Here is an 18,950-nt window from a genome sequence, read left to right on the forward strand (position 1 = left end):
TAATATTCTGAAAGTGTTGATGGAATTAACAATGTGTATACTTGTTGTGAGAAGAGTGGTAGATGGAATGTTGACTACAAAGAGTGGCGAGGAATAATATGGGACTTAACTTAAAATAAGGCTAGTGATGGTGTTTGTGAAACCGAAAGTATCATTGAATGGATGCATTAATGGGTATTAATTGGTGAGTTGATGGAAAGTGGGTTTCATTTCGTGAATATACTAATATAAGTTTATGAGTTATTAATTAATATTGGTTTAAATTGATGAGTTATTAGCTTGCATCTATAAATATCAAGTACTTGAAGTAAACTTCTACGTAACTTAGTAGTTAGTAGTTTTGTTGAGGGATTACAAGTTTATATGATCATGTCTTAATTTATTATAATGTTTGTTTGGTGGTTATTGATTAACTTTTGTGATTATGTTTCACATCTGGAAAAATTAAAACAATGACACATATACGGTTTAAATACAATTTAGCCCATATGGTTTTATTGGACTCTGTTTTATTGCACCTCCTAAAAATGATGTGACAACTAATAAAAAGTTAAAAACACACTAAATCTCATCATCAAGACAACAATATATTCCAATTCTACAAATTTATCCAACCTTCTAGAAAACATAAACAGACAATGACATTCTTCAAGCCATACACTCCCGGTATAATTTAACACAATAAATGTTCTATATTAAATTTAACTTTCTAGAATGATGTTATACACAAAACATGCATCTAAGTAACCTTTCCCGCTCCATCATTTCACAGTCACACCAAACCATCACCTGCACATTATATTAATGCAACTATCAGCATCTACATGTATTTCAGATAACACGACTTTTTTTATTCTATCATACCACGATAAACTTTTGCTCCTTCTACGACTCCTGCTTTTGTTAATTGAGAGGTATATATGAAGTTGCCCCATTCTTGAATAAACACTTTTTAGGTGTGGGTTTTGGGTAAATAAATCGTTCTTGTTATCCAAAACTAATAACTTGACACATGAATAATCATATAATTAACCACACACATAAAAAACTAATCATACCCAATTTCAAGTTGCATTAATCAGAAAAATTTGCTTAATTATGATAAAAAAAATGTAAAGAAAAGAACAATACCTGCTTGAGTTAACACATGAATAATCATATAATTAACCAAAAACATAAAAAAACTAATCATACTCATTTTAAGTCGCATTAATAGTTTGTTTAAATTATGATAAAAAATGTATAGAAAAGAACAGTACATGTAGTTTGCTTCTCTTCTTAAATATAAGGAACATCAAACAACCTTCCGGAAGATGAATTGAATTAAATCATTTGAATATACTAAATAACAATAAGATAAGCACCCCTACCGTGCAATGCATATAACATTGATAGGAATTTTTCAAAAGTACACACATATATAAAAAATGATGCTACAGAAGTAACTAATTAATGCTAACATCATGAGACTTTAAGATGATAGTATTGTGGATACTAACTTATAATAATTATCATAATTACTTTAACCTCCACTAAATGGTAAACCTTTGGATTTCCTCCAACTTCATTAGGCAAAGGACGTGAGAGTAGTTTCGTAAGTGGATGAAACTTCATCAAGTTGCACCAAGTGCTTTAAGAATTGATCTAAGTGTTGGCAAATTACTTTTTATGCCCAATTATGAAATGACTCTTTTGCCCTTGTCATGTAATTGTGAAATTACCTCCATTGCCCATCACTCCTCCTTTATATAATAATAATAATAATAATAATATAGATAAGTGGCTTTTTCCTAAGCTTCGAATATTAAAGAGCGCACATTAAATCGATCAGTTGGAAGGTCGGTTGAGATATGTAGTAAGTGTTGTTGAAATTGCTAGACACTAGTCGAACAATTTGCTAGACCAGTGATTAATGTATTTTTGAACGGCCAACAAAGCCCGGCTATTGGGTACACCTATTGACAAAAGGTCACCCACGCCTACGATCGCAAACAACACTGGTGACCCGCCCGGTCACCAATTCCGGGGAATATCACCGCCCAAAGGTCTACTATGGTAAAACCCCTGGCTCACGCATGAGACTTTGTCACAAGTAATACTCAAACCCACAACCTTCTATATATATAAAAAAAAACCATAAGACTACCATTAAACCGACTATTCTTGGGAAATTTCTCAAAATAGGTACTTTCATAAACTAATTTCTAGTTTTACATACTTTTCCTATTATATTCCAAAAAAATGTATTTAAAACTAGTCGAGACAAGTAGTATGTGTAACCGAACGAGTAGTTTACGAAACACCATTTTAAATGCACCACGAGCCATAAACCAACCGAAACGAGCAGGTTGCATACTCGTTTAGTCGCCACGAGCAAAGAAGGTGGATGTTTGGAAATAACGCCCACGACTAGTTTACGAAAAACCATTTAAATTACACCATGTGGCCATAAATCAACTAAAACGAGCACATTCCATACTCGTTTAGTCGCAATAGCAAAGAAAATGCATGCCTCGAAAATAACGCCCACAACTACTACATAAATGCTTTCATCAATACAATATTTAATGATCTACTCGTCTTGGAAAAAGTTGCCAAATCTAGTTATTAAAACAACATTCTAAAAATACAATCAAATCATTTACAGAGAAATACATCTCAAACATGACCCTTTTTTGTATTCAGACTTTCATCAAGCACCTTGTTTGTAGTGATGAACATTTTCGGTACTGATACGATACCGTTATTTCTTGAATTTTACGCGAAATACCGCCCGTACAGATCCCAATACCATCACGAGCTCATACTTACCTCTACCCGTATGCATCCTCAACTACTCACTCACCACTCCGAACACAACCCCATGGACCATAGAGAGCAGCCTTTATCACACTCTCCTCAACATGTTCCGGCGACTAGTCACCGGAAAACACCAACTTCCGTCATCACACACCTCCGTCAGACCAAACCACACACACCCACACTTATCTCTACTCGCAGACAAATGCAATTCAATCCGCCAAATCCAACAAATCCACGCTCAAATGCTCATCACCGCCACCATCCACGACAACTTCGCCGCTAGCCGATTAATATCCTTCACCTCTCTTTCCATCAACGGTGATTTAACCTACGCTTACAAACTATTAAACAGTATTCAACAACCAAATATGTTTATGTGGAACACCCTAATTAGAGGCCTAGCAATAAGCCCAAACCCACATGAAGCAATATTATTGTATAACAAAATGCGTCGAATTGGTGTTACACCGGGTAAACACACGTACCCGTTTGTTCTCAAGGCGTGTTCTAGTTTACGATCGGTTGAAACGTGTAAACAAGTGCATTCACAGGTTGTGAAAGTGGGTTTGGACTTGGGTTTGAGCAGATGGTTGGTCATGGGTTTGAACCGAACGGTCCGAGCTTGTCGTCTGTGTTGTCGGCTTGTGCGCACTCGGGGTGTTTGGATATCGGAGAAAAGATTCATGGATATGTTACGGATAAAGGACTTGAAAGTGATGTTATTCTTGGGACTGCTTTGGTGAACATGTATGCGAAAAATGGAGCACTTGTGATGGCTGGAAACTGCTTTGATAAAATGCGTGAAAAGAATATTGTAACGTGGAATGCGATGATTTCGGGGTTAGCAGTTCACGGGCATGCAAAGGAAGCACTTAAAGTTTTTCAAGAATTAGAGAAACGTCGGGTGGTGCCAAACGATAGCACGTTTGTTGGAGTTTTATCAGCTTGTTGCCATGCGGGAATGCTTGACTTTGGGAAGAAAATATTTAACTCAATGATGGATGTTTATGGAATTGAGCTGAAAATACAGCATTACGGATGCATGGTTGATCTTTTGGGTCGAGGTGGGATGATTTCGGAGGCTGAAGAGTTGATAAATAGGATGCCGTGGAAAGCTGACTTGAAGATTTTGGGAGCCTTGTTGAGTGCTTGTGGCAGTCATGGAAACATTGAGGTTGCGGAAAGAGTGGTGAAGAAGATGCTTGTGTTGGAGCATGATAACCATGGAGTTTATGTTGTCTTGTCGAATATGTATGCGGATGCAGGGCGATGGGATGATGTTTCGAGGTTGAGAGAGGTTATGAAAGTTGGGAGTTTGAAGAAAACACCAGGATGTAGTCTTGTTGGTGATAAGGATTAAATGATTTTGTATAAATTATTATTCTTTTTTACATGCGTATGCTATGTACATAAAAAACTATCAAGCCGATTGGAATTCTACATTAGTATCTAGTAACCATCGCTCCCCCCTTCACGTGACACGACTGGTGGAAACTGCTTCTAACAAACAATGTACTATTACAGGTAAATCACATTACTGTAAACAAAATTATTGCTCAACAGACACCGCAAACATAGGTTCCCGAAGCTCAAAGTGGACATGAACTCAAAAGTACGTGGGAGTGTAATCGATAAGTAAATTGTGTGTGAACCAGTATGTTATAGGAATGCGCAAACACACAAATATGTCCAGTGACGACATGTTCTTAGTCGTGGCAAACATGCCCAATGACAACATGTTGATGCCCCTGGGTGGCTGGATATGTGATTCTTTAGTGTTGTACAAGGTTAGAGCCTAGAGGTGAGGTACATGGCACTCATTACAAATATTATTGTGATACTAGAAAGAGGAGAATGTAACTTAACAAGATACAGATCCATGTTTCAACAATGGTAAACTTTAGCACTGGATAAGAAACAAATATCTGTCTTTTCGATGATCAATAGACAAGGTTACGTAGAAAACACACACAAAGGCAGAAATTGTGGGTCATTTCTCACGCCTCACGGTGGCTTAGAACATATCGGTTCAATATCAATATAAGGCATTGTAAGCTTAGAGCCTAGAGGTCTACAAATTGGTTAATGGGTCCAAACCAGTTCGGGTTATAAACAAGATCGTTGTAGTCAACAAATGATATAAACAAAATCGTTTTAGTCTAAATTGTTTTAGGAGAAAAAACGAATCACATGAGTACACATTCACATTAAAAAAAGTATATTTACATTTTCTTTATCCTTTTACCTTTTTACGATAATAACTGTCATTTTCGTCTATGTGGTTTGCTCATTTTTGCAATTTCCATCCAATTTTTTTTGCTAACCCAGTTAGTTTTATTTCGTTAAGTGAGGGGCTTATACCTCTCACTTAATCATGAGAGCATAAATTATGGTGGAAGGGGTGCAACCCGCCGGCCCACCAATCCTAGGCCACCACCTTAGCCACTTTCCTTGACAAACCGACGTCACATTACCCGTCCAACCCTCTTCTCCCTCTCTCCCCCACACGCACTGACGCACAAACATGCTCTCTAATCCGGTTTGTACCTGACAGGGAAAATGGAAAAGGTGACAACAGTGTATCCGAAGTAACAAGGGCATTATCTGCCGTCCACCCCACCCCACCCATGTTAAAAAACTGTTTTTGAATGGAAATGAAAATTCAGGTAGGGGAGAACGACCTTTAACCAAATAATTATGGATTATATTCTCAATTGAAACATTAGTTAAAATAAGTGAAAAAAAAAGGTTGTTAAAAAATAAAAGTTAAAAGAAGAGAATGAGCCTTTACTCTTTTTAAAAGATTTTATTTCTAGGATGTAACCCGGATATGCCTTGCAGACAAGGAATAACGGGTTTTGTTTAGTCACCATCAACCACAATTTCAGCATTTCATTTTCAATTTTTGCCTGTATTAACTACAAGCCCTTTCTACTTTCTTCTTCTTGACAACCAAACCATGGCGGGCGTCGCTATGACGCTGCAGATGAAAACAACCACCTGCACCGCCGCAGCACTGCTTCCACTCCGACGGTCTCTAATTCCTTTCACATCCAACGTCGTGTCATTCCAACTATCACAAAACACTAATCGTTTCAGAGTATCCGCTGTTGTTAAAAGAAGCCCTAAACGCCTCAAATACTCTGTTCCTCGTCTTCCCAAGGTAACCTTTATAATCTCTTCTTTTATCCCAATCACTTGTTGAAATTATTATTATTATTATTATTATTATTATTATTATTCTCGATTTTCAACGTTATCGCGTTATGTATACCGTTATATCGCAATTATTTATTTATGAATAGTTGACTGATTTAGTTGACAGTTGTTGAGTATATAAAATCATTAGCCGGAGGAGGTTTGTTCATAGTTTAGGTAGGTATGGATATTTTTATAAAAAGCTAACTAGCCGAGCCGCTCGCGAGCTATTTGAGCTTGCATCGATAACAAACTTGAAATGAGGCGATATTTTTTGAGCTCGAGCTTAGCCCAAGCTACAAATAAAGGTTGTTTAGTTATCGAGCCTTGTATGAGAAGCTCGTTGAGCCTTATCCAGCCTCGTGTACTTTTAAGTTGTACCTCTTTTAGACTTCTATGTATTAATTTTAAACTGCACAGCCGAGCTTAGGCCCGTTTAAGGCTTTTCTCAAAATGTATAAAAATAATTAAAAACATATATATAATTAATTGTTAATATATTATTAAACGACTCGAGCCCGACCTTGAAAAAACAACTCATGAGACGACCTCGAGTTTTAGAAAAATGGCTCGAAACGAGACGGGCTCGGGCTTGGCTTGGCTCGTTTACAACCACCTAAATCTGCTATTGTTGAAGCCCTAATTTTCTGTATGTTTCGGTGTTCATAACTGTTTCACCACAAACAAGAGTGATTATATTTGATGAACAATGGTTATTACTTATTAATATGATAGGATTTGGGGAATCAAGTTTTCAGAAAGTATGTATGTAAATAAGTAGGATGCAGTATATTGAAACTCTATTCGTGATTGTAAAAGGAATTTGTAAACCGTTTTATGCTCTACATGGAACTTACTTATGATATTGTTGAAATATCAGCAGGATGGATTGCTCTATATTGAAGTTGATCCAGAAGGATCAGACACATGGAAACTGGATTCGGCTGTCGAACTCCTTAAATGTGGAGCCGTTGGGGTCATTCCTACTGACACTGTGTAAGTTACAGGTGTATTCATCGATGATTCCACATATGTATTCACTAGTGAATTAAATGGTCCCTAAATATTTAGTAGTTCTTATTTGAGCCTACATGCAGTATATATGTTTAGCACATTCATCTGTGTACATAGGACTCATAGCTATCACATGTTTAGAAGCCGTGCACACATTCTGTTACAATGTTTGTGTTTATCAGTTACTTGCAGTATCTTATCCAAATGGAATGTGTAGGAAATAAGCTTAAGGGCGTGTTCATTTCACAGAATTCGTGGGAATTCAAAGGAATTAGAATTAAAATCCTATGACATGGCGTGTTCGTTTCGCTGGAATTGGAATCTTAATTCCATTTTGGTGTGTTCGGTTCAATGAATTGGAATTCAATTCCTTCAAATTCCTTTAAATACAAGGATTTCAAATCCTTCCAAAATGTGAAGGAATTCAAGGAAATTCATTGGAATCTTATCTTGAGTTGTTTTTTTTAACGAGGACAATGAACAAAACATTTTAGTTTTTTTTTTTACTTTTTTTGTTTTTAATTTATATTTTGAGTTATGAATTTTTTATTATTATTGTTGAATATTTTTTGAGGGGTTTTTTGATCTTAATAGAAAACCCATAAAAAAATTAAAAAAAAAAATAACGCAAAATATAAATAAAAACATAAAATCTAAAAAAACTAAAATGTTTTCGTCGTTATCATTGTTAAAAAAAAAAAAAAACCTTCTTGATTTCTATTCATTTGTCAAACGAACACATTAAGAATGTATTTGGATTTCAATTCCCCTCAATTCCAATTCCTATTCCATTCCATTCCGTAAAACGAACGCGCCCTAAGTTTTAAAGGTTGGAATGCATTCAGTTACATTTTAGAACAAAAGTGAAGTACGCCACTTTTCATGAACTTTTACCCTCTTGATAGGTATGCAATGGTCTGTGATATGACTAACCATGATGCCATTGAACGTCTTCGAAGGTAAATGTTTTTGTAACTCACCCGACCCCTCTTCTCTTTCACGTTACTGAGGAAAAAAATTAGTAACTGTAGTTTCTCTTTTCTATATATTAATGCAGACTAAAAGAAGTAGAAGCTACAAAGGCAAACATTTATTATATCATTCTTTTATTGTTTTCTGCTCATTTTGTTTCTTATGTTTAAGGCCATCTTACCATTTTTTCAGCCTTTTAGCATTTTGTGTCGTTCGCTACATGACATAGACACGTATACAACTGGGTTTCCTCGCGGGAACAGTAATGGCCTTTCAGACTATTTCCGGGCTGTTAAGCATTGTGTGCCTGGACCTGTAAGTATCATTTGATTGTTATTTTGAATATTTTTTATTTACACATAAGTTTATCCTATTTACAAGGCTTAGAGGTGGCAGATGGGTGGGTTGGGCAGGTTATGTAACAAGTCAACACAGGTCTGGGTTGGTTAACCCATTAACACTGTTATTGGTCCATTTATAAAAAAAGTTGTTGTGTTACTTCTCTTCGCAAAAACAATATCTATTAACATAAGTCTCTTTAATGTGTGCTGTTAATGTAACAGTACACATTTATCTTAACTGCAAGCAAAGCATTACCAAAACAATGTGTCAAATACGGGCCTAGCGTTCCAAAATACGCATCCAGAAAAAGTTTGGGTGTCCGTATACCAGACGATGTTGTATGTCAAGCTGTATTGGAGAAGATGGGTGCACCTCTAATTTCCACAAGGTAAGATTTCACTCTCATAATTCCATTTATGATTTATTACATATCTAATATTTTTAGCCGCTTATATCTGGTTGATTTCTATGACAATTTTTAAAAGACTTGCATGTTTAATCAGTGTCAGGTCACCACAGGAAAATCAATGGATAATCGACCCAGTTATAATTGCTGATACATACGGACCAGAGGTAGTTTCTATTTAAAATATCACTCTCATTTTAAAAATAAAGTTGACTATTTGGTCCCATATTTATATTGCGGAATCCATTATTTCATGAGATAGAGGTTGCAATTTCAACCCTTTTACATATGAACGGGTTTACTTTTATCTCAAATCGGTTAGAAGTTTAAAAGATTAAGCTAATGGGTGAACGAGTGAAAAATGAATACTATTATTTCATATAAAAGAATAAAATTTTTACCATATATCTTGTTTCTATGATCATCATTACAGTTTTCAACATTAAATATTAATATATTTAAGTGGACCATATAGTGTTTGTGGGTCAACCAAACTCGGACCAGTTTTGACTCACTAACTTCATCTTGGCAACTCCAGGGGCTTAATTTTGTGATCGATGCTGGTGTTAGAATGGCTAACCCATCTACTGTAGTGGACATGACTCATGTTCCCCCAACCATTATTCGTCAAGGGAAGGTAATTTTGACTAAACTCTGACTAACAATGAAGCATTGGTGTTGACCAGATAGAACAACTTTCGTAAATTTTACTGCAAATCTGACACATTTACGCTAATTGATTTTAGGGTCCTAAGCACCCATGGATGGCTGATCCAAATGACGTCGTTGAAGAAACAGATTAGCATCATCTGCTGCATAGCTAACAGTTAATTCCATGCTATAGTTGTAAAGTTTGAAACTTAGAATCAAAACCACCTCAGCTTTTGATAGGCCACAAATCAATTTTTTTGTTGAATGCTGGTCACTTTTTGTATATTCGGCCCTTAACTTCTAAGTGCAAAATATGGTTCTCATTGCTTAGTCTCTGTCTGGACCTTAACATTTTGCTTTGGTTCTGTTGAGGATCTGAAGAAACACTAGCCAAAATGCTTCCGTTTGACTATTATACATATTTTCAAATTTTCAAAAAAATTAATTGTTTCTACTGAAATTTAAAAGATAATATACCCGATAAAAAAAATATATATATACATTTCAATTTTCAAGTAAATACCAAATATTATACATAACTAATCATAAAATGAAAAATATAATGATAAATATAAATGCTTGCTTCAGTTTGTAGTCTTATAGTGTTGGCTCTAGCCATCTAGGTTTCCAACTCTGAATCGAACTGTTAAACTTGACTTTCTAACAACAAACGCCTTAAAAAGCTCAAACCGGCCAAAATGATCAATTCATTTCGATTCATGTTATTTTATCCGTCTATAAACTCTTAACCACACCTGATTTTCAAAACACTTTCCTTGAACTTATGGATGAGCTAGGTATCAGTATCGACCGCTACCGGTCCTGAATTTCCTAAAAACTTGGTACCAGTACCGTAGGCAGAAAACCGATAAATACCGATACTAATCCCAAATTTCTTGGTTTTATTATAAACTTGACAATCCCCATTTCAATATCAGTATCCGATACCATTTGCTCATACCTATTCAACCACATCTTTAAACAAACATGAAAATCCCTTTAAATTCAAGAGTTCCAATTTAAAAATCCCCATCAAAATAAGCTTCATTTTCAAACTCCCACCAAAACTTCATATCCTAAAACATTTCACCCCCATTTTGCCGCGAAAGCCCCCACCAAATCCCAAAAATCACCCGCTTTTAATTTCAAACACCGGCCTGCAAATGCAAATCCCCATTATATAACCACCTTCCATCAAACCCTAATTCACCAAATCCTCACAACAAATAACCATGCCTTCAATCCCAGAAGAGCCTCTTCTCGCACCAAACCCAGACCGCTTCTGCATGTTCCCAATCCAATACCCACAAATCTGGGAAATGTACAAGAAAGCCGAAGCCTCATTCTGGACAGCCGAAGAAGTCGACTTATCCCAAGACCACCGTCAATGGGAAACCCTAACACCCGACGAACGACACTTCATCACCCACGTACTCGCCTTCTTTGCCGCATCCGACGGCATCGTTCTCGAGAACCTTGCCGGACGCTTCATGAAGGAGGTCCAGATCGCCGAGGCCCGTGCCTTCTACGGGTTTCAGATTGCCATTGAGAATATTCACTCCGAGATGTATAGTTTGCTGCTGGAGTCGTATATTAAGGACCCGACTGAGAAGAGTAGGCTGTTTAGGGCCGTTGAGACCATTCCGTGTATTCAGAAGAAGGCCCAGTGGGCGCTGAGGTGGATCGATGGCTCTGAAACGTTTGCGGAAAGGATTATTGCTTTCGCCTGCGTTGAAGGTATTGTTATTATTGGGAATGTTAAATGTACAAATTAAATTAACGTGTAAATTATGAGAATCGACTAGTTTGATTATGTAATTACATCATAGTGTAATTATATTATGTTGTAATTACGTTATATTATGATTACACTATGTTTTATATATAATTATAATACTTGATTTTTACATGTAGTTGGTTATTTAATATGTATTTTATTTAAATTCTTATTATAAGTTGTTTAAAATTTTTTACATAAAGGTTTATGTTATTTTTTCAAGTTATGGCTTGCTATGTTCATAATATAATATTTGAAGTTAAATAAAATTACACATGTACAAATAGGATGAGCAAATGTATACTGTTACTTGTACTAAGTTTTTAAGAAAATTGGGCATGTGAAATTTGGTATTGTATCGGTATTTATCAAATATTTCCCTACATAATGCATCGAGCTGAGCGTTTTTGGTACCGGTAACAATTTTTTTTGGGAAATTTGGAACTCACAAAAATATTTGGATGACTTGCACTTGAATTTTGTTGGTTTGATTAATTTTATCAATGTGTTATGGTTTTATAGCCTTATAGAATATCATCTGCAATCGGTCATGGTATTTAATAGTTGAATGATATTTGATTGTGTCTATTGGTTATTTAATCCTTTGGTGTTCTGTTTGTACCAGGTATCTTCTTCTCAGGCAGCTTCTGCGCTATATTTTGGCTCAAAAAACGCGGTCTAATGCCCGGTCTCACATTCTCAAATGAATTGATTTCACGAGATGAAGGCTTACACTGTGATTTCGCCTGCTTGATTTACAGTTTGTTGAAAATGAAGCTCAGTGAGGAACGAGTAAATGCAATTGTGTCTGATGCGGTGGAGATTGAGCGTGAGTTTGTGTGTGACGCGTTGCCTTGCGGATTGGTGGGGATGAATGGGAACTTGATGAGTACGTATATTGAGTTTGTGGCGGATAGGCTGTTGAATGCGTTGGGGTATGGGAAAATGTATAATGTGCAGAACCCATTTGATTGGATGGAACTGATTTCGTTGCAGGGGAAGACTAATTTTTTTGAGAAGAGAGTTGGGGAGTATCAGAAGGCGTCGGTGATGTCGAATCTTAATGGGAAGTCTGATGATCATGTGTTCAAGATGGATGATGATTTCTAAATTGGGTTTTATTTAGTGTCACTTACACTTTGGAGTTTTTATTTTTATATGTGTAACCATTTGGTTAAATCAATTTGATCAAGTATAAGTATGTATTAATCTACCAAGACTATATGCTATAAATTTTCATATTACTCTGCATAATGTGAACTAAACAGAACATAGGCTAAAGCAAATATAAACACTCTTTCAATAAGTGGTATAAACTAGAGCTTAATCATGTGTGTATAAACATTAACTAGTGAATGTTTCTACAATACAATATAATTCATACTTACATTAAAAAGTATATAGTTAATTTTAAATAAATAGTGTATATTATGTTGAATGCACTATAATTATTTTTCAATTTATATGTGTTGAGTTCACTTTTTAAGTTTTAAGTACGAGTTTATAAGCTTAAACTCTTAACTGACACAAGGTAAACACAAGTCACAAGTAGTCAAGTACACAACTTTGTTCTGTCTTATCCTTACACCTATTAAGGGTATGTTTGACATGAAGTTTTTAGGAGCTTCAAGCTTTTAAGAAAAAACTAATACTCAATTAAAAGCTCTGTTTGGTTCAAGGAGCTTGAAGCTTTTAGGTCAGGAGAAAAAGCTTAAAGCTTCTACTAGTAGCGTTTAGAAAGAGCTACAAGCTTTTAGTATGATAATTTACTTAAATAACCTTCCAAAATAAATACATTTACTATTATTGATTTTAGTTATGCCCATTTTAGTAATTTTATACGTTTTATTAAAAGCTCCAGCTACTCTGCCAAACATCTAAATATGTCTAAAGAGCTACAGCTTCCAGCTAACAGCCAACAGCTTCCAGCTACAGCTACCAGTTAGTTTTGCCAAACATACCTTAATACTATGTAAGTCTTCTCTTTGATAAGTTAAATAAATATAAAAGTCCCTTTATAACTTACTTCAGTTTAATGTTAAGTATATTAAAAAGCAACATTAAAAAAACTGTAAATAAATAGTAGAAATAATTGTGAGTTAAATGACAACAAGTCGAGATGGCCGAGTTGGTCTAAGGCGCCAGATTAAGGTTCTGGTCCGAAAGGGCGTGGATTCAAATCCCACACTCGACAATATTTTTACTTTCTTTCGCAGTTATTCTGGCTAGCATCAATTTTCATACTATTTTTAGAGAGGAACAGTACATTTACCTCATAACGTTTAGAAATTTGGATCACAAAATTCTGATTGACTGTTTCGTTAAATCTTCATAAACCGACGTTTACAATCATGCTTGTTTCAGATTCAATTCGAGACTCGACAACATTCAAATTACGACGAAAGTTCAATCTGTTAGAATTATTTTACATGAAGTCTGAATCATTCACATTTAAGTGAACTCTATGTCTGGGTTGTTATTAGTTTAGGACTTAAGGTATTTAAACTGATGAGAGTATAATAATATTTTGGTTAAATGATTTATGAGTCACTTGTTTGTCATATTATCTATATAGATAACAAACAGAATGTCGGTGCCACAAAGTGTTGTAATAAGAATAGTTTTTGTTTATATAAGAATAGTTTGTGTTGATTATTAACTTTACCTCTTTGACGGGTTGGACGTTTTGTTAAGCTTAAGCTTTTCTACCGGTTGGGTGGCAGGGTTCGAATCATGTTAGTTGGTTCAAATTAGGCAATTTTCTAAATAAATGTTATTTATATGTATTAAACAACCATGAAGTTGCACACGGCTGACTGATTGGCGGTATTATATTAGAGATGGTGATGTGTGGGTTGGTGTCCGGCGGCACATGTTTTTTCGGTTTTTTCATCAAGCTCTCTCGGTGCTCTTGCATAAATCTGTAAGTAATTTTGGTACTTAATTTGAAGATTCCAAAGTTTAATATGATGATTTTTATACTTGGATTGTTCTTTATTTCAGGTCCATGCCCTAAAATCCATCATCTCAAATAATCTTTTGATAGACCATTTATTATATCTGTTGTAAATGGATTAATTATGGGTATGTTTAATTGTTTTTGCTTCATTTCTAGCTAAACACAAGTGATGGTACAACTCCCCATTTTGTTTCATATAAGCAAATATACATTAACATTTATAGCAAAGCACACATAGTAACAATGATAAGCTGGTAATTGAGAAAAACAAGATTTATTTTACCATGTGACCTAAAAGTCTTAACAATCATGAGAAATTAAGAGCAGCCATTTGCCAAAAACATATTGAAGAAGAATTACAAAGCTAAACAGATTAAGAGAAAACTAATTGGAGATTGCAATAGGTTTAGTCATATGACCTTCGCTATTTTTTCCTGATTTGTATGTGATGTTTAGGAATTAGGATGCAGGTCAATAATTACACACGAATACTTTTAGTGTAGATTTTCACCCATATTTTAATCCTATTTCTAAAGGCAGTTATCTTTACATTTGATGATGATATGTACTCATGTGGATAACCGGCTTCGTTTACCTTTTTTTTGTGGTGGTTGGTTTTTGCAGGTTCTGGTTCGAACAGATTTCTTTCAACGTTCTTTAGTATCCGCCATTGAAGGTATGGCTTTCGGATTTAACCAGTAGGGTCGTGTCAAAGGACTTCTACAATTCTTCAAGATCACGCCTTCGTAAGTGGCATCTTTACCAAGGTAATATTACAACAAAAGAAGCTTCCTTCTCTATAAACTTTATATACCCCACTACTGCATGTCAATCTTACCTAGCCTTTATGGCCTATCATAAAAACAATTTACCTAAAGCATAAATCTGAAATATAAGCAAGCCAAAAGCGCCAAAATCCTTACACCAACCATATCATGTGCTGCCTGCTGAACCCAAATGGGCCACAATATCGGACTATGCAAACGTTATTCCTAAACATATTACCCTTTGTCAAAAACGTGGTCGTAACTTTCTATGTTGGCTGTTGGAGTATTCTTTAACTGTACTGGCCAGAAAATTTAACTATACAAAAGTTATTCCTAAACAGATTAATTGCGTCAAAAAATATGGCGGATTCTTTTATTACTTTAATATATAGCTGGTAATTTTTAATGGATGTTGATGGGTTGGAGTGAATTGAGCAATTTTAAGCCATATAAGCCATGTAAATGGTAATGGTTTTGTAGGGGGTGTTTGGGATTGCTTATTTTCACCAACTTATAACTTATTAACTTTTTGAAAAGGAAAAAGGTGTTTGGAATTGCTTTTGATGTGAGATGAAAAGTTCCATAAGTTACACTTTTGTAACTTATTAACTTATTGAAAAGTTATAAGGAGGTAAATAAGGGAATCCCAAAGACCCTCGTAATGAATAAACATCATGAGTGTAAAGACTATTCAGATGACATCGAATGTAAAAAAAAAGTAGTTTATGTTTGCAAACAAGTTTTCCTTATTGCAATATTGAATCCACTTTTTACTACTATAGTATCTAAATCCTGTTTCCATATTGAATAGAACCTTTGAACTAACAGTTTACTACTTTTAATCCATGATCTGACATGATCCTCTATTGCATATCCATGCAGGTATTGCGTGTCAGTGACTCTTGTAGATGAAAATGTAACAACTGCCCCGGCGCAACGCGCCGGGTGAAAATCTAGTTTAGTTTATTTTTGTGTAGTTTGTTGCTCGCGCAACCCTGCGATTCAAAAGGGGATAGCGGCGCAGCTTGTTGCTCGCTTACCCATTATCCAGATGTAGTTCGGTTTGTTTTTTTTTTTTTTGAATGTTAATGCTTTCCTCCTATTATTTACATTAAACCGCCATTGCCAGGGATCGAACCCTGGACCTCTCACCCAAAGGCCAAAGCCTTTACCATCCCACCAAAGTGGAGATGGCAGTTCGGTTTGTGTTATATATAAAAGGATCAACGTTTATTTTTCATGTCAGAACTCTTCCTAAGTAAACATATGTTGAAGATTATAGCACAATTTAACGGATTTTAGCCTTACAACACAACTGAGAAGTGAGAACAACAACAAAGAATGAACTAAGAACAAAATATGCCAGGGCTTTACTTCACGAATCAAAAGCGAATGCAAGAATATGTATTGCAGTGAACAAAATGAAGGAACGAAGAAGAATAGAAAACTATTCGTTAGCATCATGCCTTTTATCTAACTAACTGGTTAACCAAATGTACACGATCACCCCTTTGAGTTTCAGTGGTTGGCAGAAACAACCTTAAACTTCCCTTGACTTTCTCCGTTGACTCCAGTTTAACACCCAATGACTTGGAATATATAGCCAATAGCACTGAGAAGAAAACAAATTCATCAAACTGAGCTAAATGAAACTCTTAATTAGAATCACCATGCCTTTATCTTCATCACACTTTCAAAAGATTGGAACACTATGAGTTTGCAACACAAATTACATATAGGAGGATTCCAAGAATCACACATAGAGAGGAGCGGATGTTGCGGACCTAAGTCTTGGCAATGGTACGTGGAGCCAAATTGTCGAGGGGTCAAGTGACACCAAAATTTGAATTTTTTTAGAGCGTGTAGATTGAGTACCAAATCGTTGGTTGAACTCATAGTGAAGAAACACTAACCGGACCCCGGACAGATTACTGGTAACCTGGGGGTTAGATAGGTGTTTCCCACGAGGGGTTAGACCCTTGGAAGATGGTTCTTCTGATAACCTGCAAAACAGACACCGTGAGCTCGTCACTGAGAAGGGGGGGTTCCTCCTTGTGACCACCCTCCGGCGTGAAAATCAGACTAGATTGCTCTTTAAATATAAAAGTATATTAAGAGATTGCTAGAGCAGATATCAGGTATAATATGATGATAATGTGATAAGATATGATAAGATGAGATGGTCATACCATTTGTGGTATTTATAGCCGAAGGTAGGTTTCCAAGGAGGTATGGCCGGCTGCAACAGTGTTCCTGTTCCACCAACAGTAGCCTACGCACGTGCCCTGCTGGTAGTTGGTGGGTAGGTAGCGGCTGATAGCGACCAGGCCTGCTGTATACTATTCCTTTTCTACCAACTGCCAGCTACGCACGTGGTATGACAAGAGTTGGTGAGTAGGCAGCGGCTAATAGTGACATACAGTGTAGGAGCATGCTGCTCGCCATACTGTTGTCTATAAGCTGTCGTATCTTTAGTCAGATCTTTTTCCCATACCTCGTCAGGTACAGTACAGAAGATCATCCCGTATCGTACGGACTGGCTTATTTGGGCGGGAGTATTCCCCCTCCCGCCCTTGTGCGGGATTGTTCCCGGCTTCGCTCATTCCTTCAGGTGACACTGAACGATTGAGAGCTAAGTGCCTTGTGCGTGTAGCCTTGCTGCGCGGGTGGCCTTCCCTAATGGCTTGTATCCGAGGCTGCGGGGACAGGCGGAGTCCTTCACCATTGGGAGACATTTCCTGCGGGACCAGCTTGCGTACTGCGCGTAAGGACGTCACGTCTCTGAGCATGGTTGGTCCTGCGGATCCAGTTGGTTTCTGCGCAGACGTCCCTGTTTAAGGTGAGTCTTGCGGGTCCAACTGGGCTCTGCTGGGACCTACCTCTTCAAGTCCCCCTAGTCCAATGTTCTTCTCATGCGTGTTTAATAAAGTGAGGTGAACTTTTGGACTTAAGCAAAGGGTTTTGAAAAGGGTTTTTTAAGGTTTTCCATGGGGATTCTTCCCGCGGAAGTCCTTGTCACTTGCAGAAATTCCCGAGTTTCCTGCTTGGTCTTTGAGTATGATGCGGGTAGGTCTGTAACCTCCTCGCAAGTCAGGAGCGTTGAGTCCCACTTGTGTGGATTCTCCATGAGGTTTTGGTAGTTTTGAACATAGTGATCAATTATGTTAAAACCACCAATTCCATCCTGGAGCTTCAAACAACGTAGTTCTCGACGTTCCCGCTATGCGGGGATGTTATTTCCGCTTCCGCAAGCATTGCCCAGAAGATCCTTCTTGGTTTCAATTCCCAGCGGAGCGCTAGGTATGTGAAGGGTTTTGCCTTAACACTGTACCAGCGCTCGTCTTACGGTTACTTTACTTCCAAGGTATTCCTGGCGTCAATTCCCTGCGGGTGCTAGGTATGTGAAGGGTTTTGCCTTTACACTGTACCCGCACCCGTCTTATAGTTACTTGGTTGCCGAGGAATATTTGGCTTCAATTCCCTGCGGGTGCTAGGTATGTGAAGGGTTTTGCCTTTACACTGTACCCGCATCCGTCTTACGGTTACTTGTTCGCCAAAATTTACTTGGCTTCAATTCCCTGCGGGTGCTAGGTATGTGAAGGGTTTTGCCTTTACACTGTACCCGCATCCGTCTTACAGTTACTTGTTTGCCAAGGTTTTACTTGGCTTCAATTCCCTGCGGGTGCTAGGTACGTGAAGGGTTTTGCCTTTACACTGTACCCGCATCCGTCTTACGGTTACTTGTTTGCCAAGGTTTTACTTGGCTTCAATTCCCTGCGGGTGCTAGGTACGTGAAGGGTTTTGCCTTTACACTGTACCCGCATCCGTCTTACGGTTACTTGTTTGCCAAGGTTTTACTTGGCTTCAATTCCCTGCGGGTGCTAGGTACGTGAAGGGTTTTGCCTTTACACTGTACCCGCATCCGTCTTACGGTTACTTGTTTGCCAAGGTAAGGGGTATTTTCCCGCTTACTTTTTAATATTTTCAAAATTTGAATTTTGAAATTCGAAGGGTTGGTGGAAAGATAGGAACAGTCCAAACCTCTGAAACGTCGTGCGACGG

The 18,950-nt window shown here is 37.0% G+C and overlaps 2 protein-coding genes, 1 non-coding gene and 1 pseudogene across 3 annotated transcripts; all 4 read left to right on the forward strand.

Annotated features, from left to right (window-relative positions):
* The first annotated feature begins 2,879 nt into the window (after positions 1–2,879).
* LOC143572015 (pentatricopeptide repeat-containing protein At5g56310 pseudogene) lies at positions 2,880–4,162 on the forward strand (annotated as a pseudogene).
* A 1,557-nt stretch (positions 4,163–5,719) lies between these two features.
* On the forward strand, positions 5,720–9,722 carry LOC143572037 (uncharacterized). Its single transcript, XM_077057307.1, has 9 exons — positions 5,720–5,965; positions 6,881–6,996; positions 7,920–7,973; positions 8,072–8,096; positions 8,179–8,301; positions 8,550–8,716; positions 8,832–8,901; positions 9,273–9,371; positions 9,481–9,722. Exons 1-9 carry the CDS (start codon positions 5,762–5,764, stop codon positions 9,535–9,537), a joined length of 915 nt encoding a protein of 304 aa, XP_076913422.1. The 5' UTR covers positions 5,720–5,761; the 3' UTR covers positions 9,538–9,722.
* Positions 9,723–10,606: 884 nt separating this feature from the next.
* LOC143572036 (ribonucleoside-diphosphate reductase small chain-like) lies at positions 10,607–12,285 on the forward strand. Its single transcript, XM_077057306.1, has 2 exons — positions 10,607–11,122; positions 11,788–12,285. Exons 1-2 carry the CDS (start codon positions 10,618–10,620, stop codon positions 12,270–12,272), a joined length of 990 nt encoding a protein of 329 aa, XP_076913421.1. The 5' UTR covers positions 10,607–10,617; the 3' UTR covers positions 12,273–12,285.
* Positions 12,286–13,275: 990 nt separating this feature from the next.
* TRNAL-AAG (transfer RNA leucine (anticodon AAG)) lies at positions 13,276–13,356 on the forward strand. Its single transcript has one exon. It is a non-coding gene; the product is annotated as a tRNA-Leu (tRNA).
* Positions 13,357–18,950: the final 5,594 nt, after the last annotated feature.

Source organism: Bidens hawaiensis, unplaced genomic scaffold (assembly GCF_021521415.1).
Source record: "Bidens hawaiensis isolate Kalapana, Puna unplaced genomic scaffold, B.hawaiensis_p1.1 tig00025700_1, whole genome shotgun sequence".
Classification (NCBI taxonomy): Eukaryota; Viridiplantae; Streptophyta; class Magnoliopsida; order Asterales; family Asteraceae; genus Bidens; species Bidens hawaiensis.

Coding starts and splice junctions, on each gene's coding strand:
- LOC143572037 (XM_077057307.1), top strand. CDS start 5,762: ATGGCGGGCGTCGCTATGACGCTGCAGATGAAAACAACCACCTGCACC. Junction 8,097..8,178: donor AAGAAGTAGAAGCTACAAAG/GCAAACATTTAT, acceptor CCATTTTTTCAG/CCTTTTAGCATTTTGTGTCG. Junction 8,302..8,549: donor AGCATTGTGTGCCTGGACCT/GTAAGTATCATT, acceptor TTAATGTAACAG/TACACATTTATCTTAACTGC.
- LOC143572036 (XM_077057306.1), top strand. CDS start 10,618: ATGCCTTCAATCCCAGAAGAGCCTCTTCTCGCACCAAACCCAGACCGC. Junction 11,123..11,787: donor TGCTTTCGCCTGCGTTGAAG/GTATTGTTATTA, acceptor TGTTTGTACCAG/GTATCTTCTTCTCAGGCAGC.